This window comes from Abramis brama (assembly GCF_963993115.1).
Source record: "Abramis brama genome assembly, chromosome: 21".
In the NCBI taxonomy this organism is placed as follows: domain Eukaryota; kingdom Metazoa; phylum Chordata; class Actinopteri; order Cypriniformes; family Leuciscidae; genus Abramis; species Abramis brama.
The window spans coordinates 10363894-10378124 of NC_139983.1; the positions used below are offsets into that span (position 1 = coordinate 10363894).

The following is a 14231-nucleotide window of genomic DNA, read 5'->3' on the forward strand; positions in this document are numbered from 1 at the left end:
TTCCTACTGTAAATATATAAAACATTTATTTTTGTGATTGAATGCAGCACAATCGCAAAGATAAATTGATTTTTTCAGCATTTTTTGATGAATAGAAAGTAAAGCATTTATTTGAAACAGTAAACATTTTTTATAAATTATAATTAAAATGTTACAAAATCGTTTTTAATTTTTTATCAATTTAATGCACCTTGCTGAATAAAAGTGTTTGTTTCTTTTTTTTATAGTATTATTCCCAAATGCAAACTTTTGAAAATGTATTATTACTCAACGTTGGATACATTGCAATACATTGTGATAATAATCAAATGAGAATAACACAATAATACAAGTGAAAGAAATTAATCCAGGGGAAGAAATAATACATGTTGTGCTCCCATAACAAATTTCCATTATGTTCTAGAAAAGTAAAATGCCAGAGTAGAAAACTTTGCAGTCCTTGCTATGTTTGTACATCTGAAATAACACACCATTGTCAATGCACTATAATCTGGGATGCACTAATCCTAATATTGCATATTATATAGAAGTAATAGTATGCAAATTTAGGTGCAGCTGAAGAGATGTTTGGAGTTACATCTATTATCTTAAGACAAATTGTGGTGTACAGCAACATGGAGATTGTTCTAATTAGCATGTCATTACAAATGTTACCTGAAGGGTTCAGATTCGTGAACGTCCAGGGCGGCCCCTCGTATCCTGCCCTCTTTTAGAGCCTGAGCCAGGGCTTTTTCATCGACCAGACCCCCTCGGGCTGTGTTGACTAGAAACGCTCCCTGTCGCATCTACGAAAACATGATGCATGATATTTCACAAGTCCTCAAAGTCACGTTCAGGCCACAGCCACTAGATGGCGCTCATGATAACAGCATGCGATTAATGGACTGTTTGTGGGTAGTCTACCTGTTTGATGGTGAAGTCGTTAATGAGGTGGTGATTGTGTTCGTTTAGGTTGCAGTGGAGAGACACACAGTCGCTCTGGTACAGGAGGTCCTGTAAGGTGTAAACTCTCTGAACGCCCAGCGATCGCTCTAAACCGTCTTGCAAGTATGGGTCGTAAAAGATCACATTGAAGCCAAACGCTTTTGCTCGAACAGCCACTGCCTGTCCTGATCGGCCTATAACACAAATATACATAAATATATAGACACACAAACCCATCCAGCAGAAATGACTTTAGGATTGTTTATATAACTTGTATGACAACTATAATGCTTGTTTGTCCTTCTTGGAGCTTAACTAATAACTCTTGTCACCACTGACTTGAGTTATATGAAAACAACAATTATACATGGATGACAATACAGTGAATAGATGACATAATTCATTTGAACCATTCCTTTAAGGTTCCTGTGATTTTTAATATGTAAATATAATATTTTCATGTACACTACCAGTCTAAAGTCTGCAGTCACTTTAAATTTTATTATTTATAATATTTATTACTATATTATATTTTTAGTTAAATGCTTGAATTTAGTCTTATTAGGGTTAAGGTTAGATTGTGCTTACATAAGAATTTCAATACTAAAATTGTACTTTTTTTAATGATTTTTATTCACTTCATGTTTCAATCACTACATAATTCTCATACTTCAATTTATGATGACTGAAAATGTATGTAAAATGTTAAATAGTTCATACATATAGGTTGCTTTGGATAAAAGCATATATATGCATTTATATCTCAAATGTATATTTCAATGTATAATACAGAACAAACAACTAATGTAAATAAAATTTTAACTATAACTTAATTTTATAACTTTTATTAACAGCATTAACGAGCATTATTATGTTATGTAATGCTTAACACAATTGTGTAATGTTCTTATGTTTGTTGATGTATTGTTTCTCTGTTTCTGTCTCTCACCAAAGCCAATAAGTCCGAGTGTTTCCCCTCTGATGCGGGCGGCCCCTGACGCCACCTCTCGGATCTGCTCCACGCTCTGGACCCGTGTGCCCTCCCGCATGGCCTGGTACAGCCACGTGTTCCTCCTGTACAGGTTCAGGATGTGGCAAAGCGTCGAGTCTGCCGTCTCCTCCACAGCGGCTGATGGGATATTACACACTGCGATACCTGCAGACATGCACAAATGCTCAGTCTGATTCATAGAAAGATTGATATTTACATATCCGAACATTCAATAAACAAGACAAGGCCTCACATGGTCCATTCATACTGATAGTCAAGTAAACCCTGATCCTGTCTTCTATCCGTTTAAGTTTATCCAGCCATCATTAAAGGGGTGGTTAATTATGATTTCACTTTTTTAATTTAGTTAGTGTGTAATGTTGCTGTTTGAGCATAAACAAAATCTGCAAAGTTACAATGCTCAAAGTTCAAAGCAAAGGGAGATATTTGCTTTTAAACAAATCGTTTTTTAAGGACTACAACAAACGACATTCCTCCCGGGTTAGTGACAATCACTAACCCTAAAATTTACTGTTGAAAACTGCTGAAGCTCCGCCTTCTGTGCTGGGAGCAGCAGCTCATTTGCATTTAAAGGGACAGACACAAAAACGGTGCATAACAATTTTACACACGACATGCTATATAAAAATATCTGTGGGGTATTTTGAGCTAAAACTTCACATACACACTCTGGGGACACCAGAGACTTATTTTACATCTTGTGAAAAGGGCATTATACCATGCCCTGGCATTAAAAGGAGAAATGGAGATCGTTATCCAGCCAGAATACATTCTTTCTTTAACTCTAACCATATAAACTGTCTGTCCCAGAGGAACAATTAGTCCTCCTCTACCTTCTTCTGTCTCTGAAAGACTTCTCAAACTTTCAAGCTTCCAACTTTTCCTCACTACATGCAGAGTACTTTGTTTTTCTGAACAAAGATTGAACCTAGATTCTCAGCTGAGCAGTATTCAATGTCAGAAGTGTGTTCTCTGTGATCCCAAGTATCACACTATATAAACTCAAAATCTTTATACATTCTACATTTCATTTGCTCCAGCTTTTCACAATATTATCAATGTTTTAAGTTTCTCAGGTGTATATTATTGTCCAGAAACTGTTGAAACAACACAAAGACACTGTTGTCACATGGTGCATGTGATTTTTAGATAAGGTTTTTATTCTTATTATCTAGATAAAATAATAATAATGGGGCAAATTTACATTTGTATGTCAGGTATCAACTTCTTATTCTACAAATGTCTCTATTAAGACCAAAAGTCGTGAGCAGGAAACATGTCTTAGCGTTTATCACCCGGTGCTCTTACCCATCTCTCCAGCCGCTTTAATGTCGATATTGTCATATCCACTACCGATGCGGATTATGATTCGGAGGGCTTTAAATTTCTCCAGATCTTCTCTGGTCAGAGTAATGGTGTGGTACATCATCGCCCCCACCGCCTCGTTCAACACCTGCCAGAGACACATTTATAACACACTATAAACATCAGGGCACAAAACTGGGGGATGTTTATTAAGCACACATAAATCATTTCTTTGTAGCATCCTGGGCCTGGGAGGAGTATGTGGGTGTAATGCAATTCTCATGATGAGTTTGCCATGTTCGTGTACATGTCACTTAATGGATTTCCTCCCAGTTTGATAATTATTTGTTTTTTACTTTTTACAAAACCATAATCACGTATGGTAACCCATACTCTAATTTTGTACTCTGCATTTAACCGATCCAAGTTAGTGCATACACATTAGGGGCAGTGAGTAGTGAACACACACACACACACACACACTGCAAGCCATGGACACACACACCCGGAGCAGTGGGCAGCCATTTTGCTGTGGCGCCCGGGGAGTGATTTGGGGAAAGGTGCCTTGCTCAAGGGCACCTCAGTCATTTCCTGCCGGTATTGAGAATCGAACCTGTGACCTTCGGGTTACCAGTCTGACTCTAACCATTAGGCCACGACTGCCCCTATAAAACATAATATTAAACTTAACAGGGTAATTCAATTCAGTGCAATGAAATTCTACACCTTCGTAACTGGGTCTGATAATTGGGTCACTATAAAATGAATCACAGCCAGTGTGTTTTTAAATGAACTAGTGTTTCCGGCAGAATTCTGCTTTGGTTTACAATGCATGCATATTGTACATACTAAACAAATCTATTTTATGAAAATATTTGAATGTTCTTTTCATAAAAAACAAGCAAACAATTTATTACAACAAAATCTTTGACAGCACATTGTCATATAAACATCCAGTCAGTTAGTGAGTCAGTCAGTGACAGATTCACTAAGTAATTTGTTGACTGATTTAATAGCTTGTGCATTTGTGGGTCTTCAACCAATTCATTAAAATAACTGATTCATAGGAGTTTGTGAAAACAACTGACATGCAGTCAGTGAAAACAATGCAATAAAACATGTTATATATTTGTTATGTATTTATTGTCTGATTTAGATTTAGACTAGCTGCTGAAAAGCAGCACTTTTTCAGTGAACCAATTCAAAACAAGTTGCTTGTGTCATCACTCATAATTATTCATTTTTCATATAGAATTTTTAAGTTAAATGAAAGATAAAATTTATATTTATTGTTATATTTATGCACAAAGGACAATTAAAAAAAAAAAATATATATTGTGAAAAAAAAAAGCCTTCATTATTTGCAACAAGATTGATGTTTTGGGTACATAAAAGCAGCAAAATCTGTTTGGTTGAAATGATTTGGTTCCTCGAAAGCTTGGAAGGAAGGAAGGAAGGAAGGAAGGAAGGAAGGAAGGAAGGAAGGAAGGAAGGAAGGAAGGAAGGAAGGAAGGAAGGAAGGAAGGTTGGTTGAAAGGAGGGATGGATGGATGGAAGGAAGGAAGGAAGGAAGGAAGGAAGGAAGGAAGGAAGGAAGGAAGGAAGGAAGGAAGGAAGAAAGGAAAATAGGGAAGAACAGACTGAAGGTTAAAAGGAGGGAAGGAAGGAGGGAAGGAAGGAAGGAAGGAAGGAAGGAAGGTTGGTTGGTTGAAAGGAAGGAAGGAAGGAAGGAAGGAAGGAAGGAAGAAAAATAGGGAAGGAAGGAAGAAAAATAGGGAAGGAAGGAAGAAAAATAGGGAAGGAAGAACGGAAGGTTAAAATGAGGGAAGGAAGGAAGGTTGGTTGAAAGGAAGGTTGGTTGAAAGGAAGGAAGGAAGGAAGGAAGGAAAAATAGGGAAGGAAAGAAAAATAGGGAAGGAAGGAAGGAAGGAAAAATAGGGAAGCAAGGTTAAAAGGAGGGAAGGGAGGAAGGTTGGTTGGTTGGAAGAAAGATTGGAAGAAAGAAAGGAAGGTTGGAAGGAAATGGAGCAAACAGACCTTCTCATGGATCTCCTGCGTTGACTGCGCATCACAGAACGCCACCGTGGCCAAATCCTTCAGGATGGGCATCTCTACGGTACAGTCCCTCCCGTCCAGCAGAGCGACCAGCGGCCGAGGGTGCATCGGGCCGTTCATGATCTGAGGCCTTATACCTGCAAACACAGAGAGGAACGTCAACTTCCCAATCACCCTCCCGCCATGTGTCTTGTTGTCATGGAGATTGCAGCATTTGGGCAGAGTTATGAATACATTTCATTTAATAGCCTTTGGGGGAAACATCTTGTTCTCTTGTTTCTCTCTTTTCACTCTCCACCATCTATTTAAAAAGGACTTCAAATGAGAATTATTTACCATGGTATTATTAAAAAATAATTGTGTGGGAGATGTTAAGACAGCGCTGGGTCTCTCCGAGGGAAACGGAGATCAGGGGTTTGGCACGCTTTAAATAAGCAGTGGACACATCAAACAGAAACACAAATGACATGGTGGAGCCATCATCACTACATCAGAGCGGGAGAAATCAGAGGGGGAAGGACAGACTGATGGGGCTCTCACACACACACACACACACACACACACACACACACCCCTTCATGTAGGTGCTCGACCAATTCACGAAACCGTGCCGACTGTTCATTTTCCAACCCATAAACAATTTCAGAGCTCAGACAGCCTGCTCTAAAAGCTTTTTTGGACATGAACAGTGAAGGCAAACTTAAACTCAGTGATTTTAAACAAACAGAGTCTGAGCAGCACAGCAGCACACGGCCATTATCCAATCAGAGGCCAGAATGGGGAATTATCCAATCAGAGAGCAGGAGGGGAAAATCTCAGCCCTACCCTTCAGCCATTCTCCACATTTACTCTGATCATAGTGCACAAAAGATCCCGACAAAACATCGATTTCAGAGATGTGAGGCTTTTTATTTGAATTGCCATCACAATTTCTCTCTGTCTTTGCCGTTTTCTGCCAGCAGGGGATCGTTCACCTAAAAAAAAAATGAAAATCTTTTACATACCCCTCATGTTGTTTCAAAACCCATATGACTTTCTCTCTTTCTTGGAACACAGTAATATTTCTAAGAATTTTAACATTGTTTTTTATACAATGTAAACATATGGTGACCATCAAGCTGCAAATATGACAAACAAGAGCATCATGTAGTTCATATGGTTCATAAGTCATTTAAAATATATATTTTCTTCCGCCAAAGCTTTTGAATCTTAAATTTGCGATCACATACTTTCAAATATGGTGCATCGTACATTTAATATCAACAGTGCAAAGAATGATTTTCTTACTCTGTATTTTTGTCTTGTTTTCCATTACAAATATACATTTTTTTTTGTCTGCCTTTGAAATTAGTTTATTTTTATTACCTCACCAGCATATTTCTTGTTTTAAGAATAAACTCGCTTAATTAAACATTTTTCAGGAAACAAGACTTTAGCTTCTCAAGTAACCGTTTCTAGATTCAAGAATGCTCGAATATTTGTACTGGAAAACAAGACAGAAATATTAAGTAAGAACATATATTTTTTGGTTCTTGCATGTCATGTGACCAGTCATTGATGCGGAAAGTATAAAATTCATTTGAGATCTACAGAGGAAGGGAACAGAAGACGTTCAACAGAAGAAAGGAAATCAAAGTAACGTTGCGAAGGTGAATAAATAATGACATTTCTAGTTTTGGGTGAACTATTACTTTAATGTATGTGAAACTAATGAGAGAGAGAGAGAGAGAGAGAGAGAGAGAGAGAGAGAGAGAAAGAAAGAAAGAGAGAGAGAGAGAGAGAGAGAGAGAGAGAGAGAGAGAGAGAGAGAGAGAGAGAGAGAGAGAGAGAGAAAGAGAGAGAGAGGGAGAGGGAGAGGGAGAGAGAGAGAGAGAGAGAGAGAGAGAGAGAGAGAGAGAGAGAGAGAGAGAGAGAGAGAGAGAGAGAGAGAGAGAGAGAGAGAGAGAGAGAGAGAGAAATGTAATACTCTCTTTGAAATCCCATGAACAATAAAAGTCTGTAAAAACAAAAGGAAATGAGGAGATTTTTCCATGGAGTTGCGTTGACGTGGATCTGTGCATGTTTGTGTGTGTGTGTGTGTGTGTGTGTGTGTGTGTTAAACATGGCAGCGTGTATATCACACAGTATGTGTGAGTTTCCACACTTCTTGCTAGGTGTGCCGCTGTGATTTTAATAAGTGTGTGTGTGTGTGTGTGTGTACGTGTGTGTGCGATACAAGCAATCTTGGATAAAAAAAAAAGCTGGCAGCCAAGTGCCTCACCTCACTGTCAACTGCTGCTTATGGTTACCAAGCAACATCATCTCTCACTGTCACACACACACACACACACACACACACACACACACACACACACACAACTGAGACACAAATGACAAAAAACACTTTTTGCTCCAAAGCTAATAGACACTTGCAGGAAAAGGAGTTAAAATAGTCAGATCACTGAACGACCGTCCAGGTCCTGAAATAAACCAGGTGCATAAGTGTCTAATAAGAGTGTATCTGTGCTGCGTCACTTTTTCTTCTCTCTCCACCCCTCCTGATCTATTAGCCAGGGATTTGGCTGGCAAACACACACACACTCACTAATGATAAGGAGTCAGGAACACAATGCACTGTGCGTGTTTGCACACACATGCCGAACTAGTTTGCAGATGTGTCACAGACAGCAGCCAAGACATGCGCTTGTGACACCATCAAAAACCAAGTACCATGCACACACACACACACACACACACACACTCAACACACACTTTTGCTGTTGGCCAATTTCAGAAACATGCGTCTTGCCTGAAAAATGCTGCCTCCACATTCCTCCCATGAAGAGCAGCCCAAAAAACAGGGGAGAAATAAAAATGGAGGGAGGCGGCAGAGAAAAAGCGTTCTCCTGTGATTGTGTCCTGGGGGTATCCCTCCTCTCGCTGCCTGTCTGTCGCTCGCTCACTCGCTCACTCCCCCATATGTGGGTAAGCGGAGATATCTGCTCTTCTTCGGTCAGGAATGAAAGCGTTCAGAGACGGACAGAGGAGCCTGTTGTTTTCATCCCTCGTTCTAGCCTCTCACTCTCGGCTTGTCCATCTTGATTGCCGTTTTCATCCCCCCCTCTCGTCTCATTTTAGAACAGACCTCTCAAGGTTAAAAAGGAGAGGAATAATTACGCCTGGCCGAGTCGAGGAGAGTCACGGAAAGAGGGAGAGGGTCAAAAATTCCCACACGAGTGCCAGTGCAAACGAGTTGTGCCGTTCCACTCCTCACGCTTCCAATCACTCCCCCTTCTGTTGCTCTTTTTTTCGACCCACTCCTTTTTTTTTCTCTTCTCAACCGCACTCCCTTGCTCACAAATTTATGATTTGGAGACCACAGTGGTTAGAGACTGCCAGCCTCTCCCTTCCACTCAAATCTCTCCGCCTGCCTTTCTTTCTTTTATTTTCTCTTGCTCTTTCTACCTCTCTTTTATTCACCCTCCCTCTATGCTCAAAAATTACAGTCACTTCATTCTGTTAAAATGGTATTTATTTGGCTTATGTAATGTGAACACTAATGTGTGTGTGTGTGTGTGTGTGTGTGTGTGTGTGTGTGTGTGTGTGTGTGTGTGTGTGTGTGTGTGTGTGTGTGTGTGTGTGTGTGCGTGTGTGCGTGCGCTTTGTGAAAAGCAAAATGAAGGGTTGAAGAAAAACTGTCAAATAAACAAACAAACAGAAAAGAAAAATGATCAAACAAATGAAATAATTATCAAACTAACAAAAGAAAAACAAACAAAAGAACATCAAAGTAATAAAAGAAATGTACTAATTAAAGAAAAAAAACATAATACACATCAAGTAAATTAACAAACAAATAAATTAATGGGGGAAAAAACTGAAGGACCAAACAAATAAACAAGGAATGATTGAATGAAAGACTGAATGAATAAACAAAAATGTTTGAACAAACAAATGATTCAACAACCAAAGACAAAAAACAAACAACTAAACAAACCAAAGACCTCAACAAACAAACTAATAAATCAAAGAAATTGACACTGACAACAAACTAAATGAACAAAAAATGAATGAATGAATGAATGAATGTCAAATTAATGAAAGAAAAAAAACAGACATACATTTGAATAATATAATTAAAGAAAAACCTTCATTGCACAAAACAAATGAAAAAAAGGGAAAAAACATGAGCAAACTAATAACCAATTAATAATCTAATAACTAATAAAACAATGAATGAACGAACGAACGAAGACCTGAACAAACTAATGACCAAACAATGGATGAATGAATGAACTAAGACCCAAACAAAAGAACAAATTATAAAAAGAAAACATGAACAAACCACTGACCAAACAATTGATGAATGAATGAATGAATGAATGAATGAACTAATAATGAAAAACTATAAAAGAAAACAAGAACAAACTACTGACCAAACAATGGACGAATAAATGAATGAATGAATGAATGAACTAAGACTATAAAAAGAAAACAAGAACAAACTAATGACCAAACAATGAATGAATGAAGGAAAGAACTAAGATCCGAACAAACTATAAAAAGAAAACAACAAACTAATGACCAATGAATGAATGAATGAATGAATGAATGAATGAAAGAACTAAGACCCAAACAAAAGAACAAACTATAAAAAGAAAACATGAACAAACTATTAATCAAACAATGGATGAATGAGTGAATGAGTGAATGAGTGAATGAATGAATGAATGAATGAATGAATGAATGAATGAATGAATGAATGAATGAATGAATGAATGAATGAATGAATGAACGAACCAAGACCAAAACAATGAAAAGAATGAATATCAAATTAATGTTTTGAACAAACAAATGTACCAACAAATGAAAAAACAAAAAAAAACCAAAATGAACAAACAAATGAAAGGAAAAAGTAGAAAACAAACAAACTAGCAACCAAACAAATGAGCAAACTTATTAATGAACATCACCTCTAAATGAAGAAGAATGACTGAAAGGAAGGGTCATGTACACTGCAGAGTCAGACACAGACACAAAGATGTGTTCAAAGCTGCTCATGTTGTGTACAGTTGAGCTGAATGAGTGATTTTAAGCTACTTAAGTCCATATGAACACACTGTCACAGTGGCCAATACACACCGTCCCAAAGCACTTAACAGGATTTCCAGTGAAAGTCAAGACATTCGCTGCACTTTTCAGAAAATACACACAGAGAAAGGAATTAAACAGTCACCACGTGAGTAGAGGGTCATATAACACACAGCTGGCCAGAGGAACCAGATCAGCACAATTAGTTTGAGATAACACAATACCAGCCTTACAAGGGACATACCACAGAAAACAGGATTTTCCTTGCACATTTCAGATAAAACAGTGTACACAGACACACTGTATATTCTCAACACAAAGCTTCTTCCAGTTCAAACGGAACATTTATAAAAACGAATCTGTAAATAATGTTGCATTCAGAAATCCTTGTGGTTTTGATGAGCTCATTAACACGTGACCACCCTCATTTACATATCGTTACCGATTAGTATTCAGCAACTTGCCACACCTTGATGTATGAGAGTGTGAAGTACACCAATCATAACAGAGGTCATTTAAATAATGCTTTAAAGGCAAAGTAGCAAAAACAGCCTTTTTTTTAATGGGGTCCTTTAAAAGGATCCAATCGAGGGTGGCATGAAAAACTTAATTATCTCTGCTTTTGGGGCATGAAACCTTGACTGACCTCATAAGTGGACTTCAGGGAAAAATACAAAAGCATGAATATGGCAGGGCGGCACAATGAATCGAAATAAAACCGAAATTACAATATGGCTTAGGGCGATTATCAAATTCCAAAGGCTACAATTTAATTAAATAAACATAAGTGCTGTGAGTTGAAGCTTGGCACTTGACACTGTGGCACTCAACAAAGCTTGATGGTTTAACAGTTTAAAATGAAGAAACTGTACTGTAAAACAAAATTGTCACTACTTTTTCCTTAAATATATATTTTTTATTTTACAGTGAAATTCTCCAATAGTAACATTTCTTCTTTTCTTAAATATTTATGTACATAAAATATAAAATAATGATTTTTCTGATAACAATTGTATTTATTCATTTGATGTGCTTGTTTGAAGGGCTGCACAGTTTCATCAAAAATGTATATGTATATATGTATATATATATATATGTATATATGTATATGTATATATATATATATATATATATATATATATATATATATATATGTATATGTATATGTATATATATATATATATATATATATATATATATATATATATATATATATGTATGTATATGTATATATATATATATATGTATATATGTATATGTATATATGTATATATATATATATATATATATATATATATATATATATATATATATATATATATATATATATATATATATATTATATATTAATATATATAACAGTTTTGGTGAAACTGTGCAGCCCTTCCAACAAGCACATCAAATAAATTAATAAATAAATAAATAAATATAAAAATAAATAAATAAATAAATAAATAAATAAATAAATACAGTTGTTATCAGAAAAAAACATTATTTGATTTTTTCACCACAACATGCAGTGGCTTCATCAATATGGCTTCTTTAAATCCTTTCGAATACTTTTTTGATTTAAGAGTGAAATGCGTAATTTCTGTGCAAAAAAAAAAAACCCTGCAAAAATATGACCATTTTCAAACAAGTTGTGTACATTCTTCCAGCCTTAATTGTTCAGACAAACTTCTCCCAGCCAAAACTTAGAATGCAATTCCATTTGGTGCTGCGGAAACGACATCCTTCACCTTACATAGCCTGCATTATTAAACAATGACGTGAAATCTCTACTATTACTTCAGAGTGTGTAAGTAGACCTGGTGTGGCGACCAAACAAGAGAAAACAAACAACACATTAACACAGATAATTAGCACAGTGTTCAATCTTCATTCTTACACTCCTGAAGTGAACACACTCACAGCAGATGTGATCTCTCACTCCGTTTCATTCCCCAAAATACTTTTTTTCCCTCTATTCATTAGTTTCACATTCTCTCGCTCCCTCATTCTGTCAGTTCTCTATATGACAGAAGCCATCTGGCCTTCTGAACGAGAGATTGGACCAGGGAATGAGAGGTTTACAATGCACGCACACACACACACACACACAGCTGTGTTTTGTTACACTAGAGACAGAGGCTCTTTATGGAGGTGATAGTGCTTAACATTAGGGAAAGAGTTACAGCAAAAGCACACACACGTGCACAAACAAACACACTCACATGATTAAAGTGTAAAAAATCCCCCCCCAAAAAAAATCAAAAGGAAAGCATGATGCACGTGAATGATTCACTGATTCATGTTACTGTCACCAATCGCTCTTATTATCGCTCCTCCCCTTCAGTCACCAGACAGTCCTGATACGCAACGCCCACTTTTCACAATCCAATAATTTCACAAACCCACCCAACATTTCATTTCATTAGTTAAGACATCACATTACGGAAGCAAAACAGGTTGCAAACATCATTACACAATGACTTGAACAAGTTTCTCTGAGCAGATGTTCAATGTACAAATACAAGTCTGTCCTTGCAGGTATATAGACATTCATACAGCATACACAGCATCAGACGATTCTTTCATGTCTTTTTTCCTTCATAGTTTGCTTTGAATTGAAGAGCGAAACAATTTCTGGTCCTTCCAACATCTGCATCTGCTCACGCTGTCTGTGTTCATACAGAGATCTGCCTCTCCATCTACGAATGAAACTCAATCTCCGTGACCTTTTCATTTTCTCACAATGAATAATTCACCGGGACCTGTTTGCTATCTCACACTGTCTCTCTCTCTCTCTCGCTCTCTCTCTCTCTCTCTCTCTCTGAACAAGGGTTCTCTTCTGCAGTCATCCACGTGTTCTCTCATTCTTTACATAGTCTCTGTTTCTAAATTCTGTGATATTATGCAGGTTCTGTTCACATTTACAGAATACTTTGCCATCCCAATATTTTCAGACCACACCACAAAAATATATATTATTAACATAATATATAATTATAATATAATATAATAAATCTAATATAAATGTATTTAATTGATACTTTTTTTTTTTAAAATAATATCATTTTAAATAAAAATACATTATATAATTTAAAGCTGCAGTCCGTAGTTTTTCCTCTTTGTCGCCATCTCTGTTCGAAATCTGCAATTGCAGTTATTCGCGGAATTATCAACTTTACGTGGGTTGTGCCTCGGCACGGCACAGCGCGGATGAATCCAATGTTTTGAGGAGAATATGCGGCTGTCGGTCGCCGCGCCGGTGTGGAAACTGGCATTCGCAATCACAGATTCTACTTTCTGGAAGTATGACCAACATAAGAAAATGTCGTCTGAACAAGTAAGTAACATCCACTTTTGTTCTGACAAACTAAGGAAAAAAAAGCATTGCAGTAAATCGCGCTGATTAAATCTAACGATCGCTTATCACATCACGTCAAATCGTGCAAATTATACTTTGTTATCAAATTGTTAATGTTAACAACATCAGCACTGCATGACTAGATTTAATGCCCTTCTGATATCCTTGTTTTCACAAGGGCCGGTTGCAGTCTCTTTTTTTCTGTAGCCACTCCGAAGTCTTTTGCGTTTTACACCGGGTGAATGTCCAGTTGTCACTGGTGATTGTCGTTTGAACCTTTCTGGATCCGCCATCAAATTGATAAGTTTAATTATATCAAGTGCTGTGAGAAAAGGCTATAAATCTCCACCTCCAACATCCTCACACGCAATATAGCCTACTAACCGAGACTATTCTTTATGTGTGCAGATGTGATGTAATGACGCAAAGAAATGCTCGAATTTCCAGCGCAAATCCACCAGTACCACTGGAATTAAAAACATTATTACAAGCTTACCGTTTTGAATCGAGCTAAGG

At 37.0% G+C, this 14231-nt stretch overlaps 1 protein-coding gene across 5 annotated transcripts in view; it reads right to left on the reverse strand.

Annotated features, from left to right (window-relative positions):
• ctbp2a (C-terminal binding protein 2a) overlaps positions 1-14231 on the reverse strand; it is a 51922-nt gene that overhangs the window by 7333 nt on the left and 30358 nt on the right. For all 5 annotated transcript variants that reach the window (XM_084096973.1, XM_084096969.1, XM_084096970.1 and 2 more), the window contains 5 exons: positions 5279-5433; positions 3245-3389; positions 1874-2080; positions 904-1118; positions 655-785 (listed from right to left, as the gene is read on the reverse strand). In XM_084096973.1, the coding sequence (XP_083953099.1) occupies positions 655-785; positions 904-1118; positions 1874-2080; positions 3245-3389; positions 5279-5433 (853 nt within the window). The remainder of the gene's footprint in view (positions 1-654; positions 786-903; positions 1119-1873; positions 2081-3244; positions 3390-5278; positions 5434-14231) is intronic.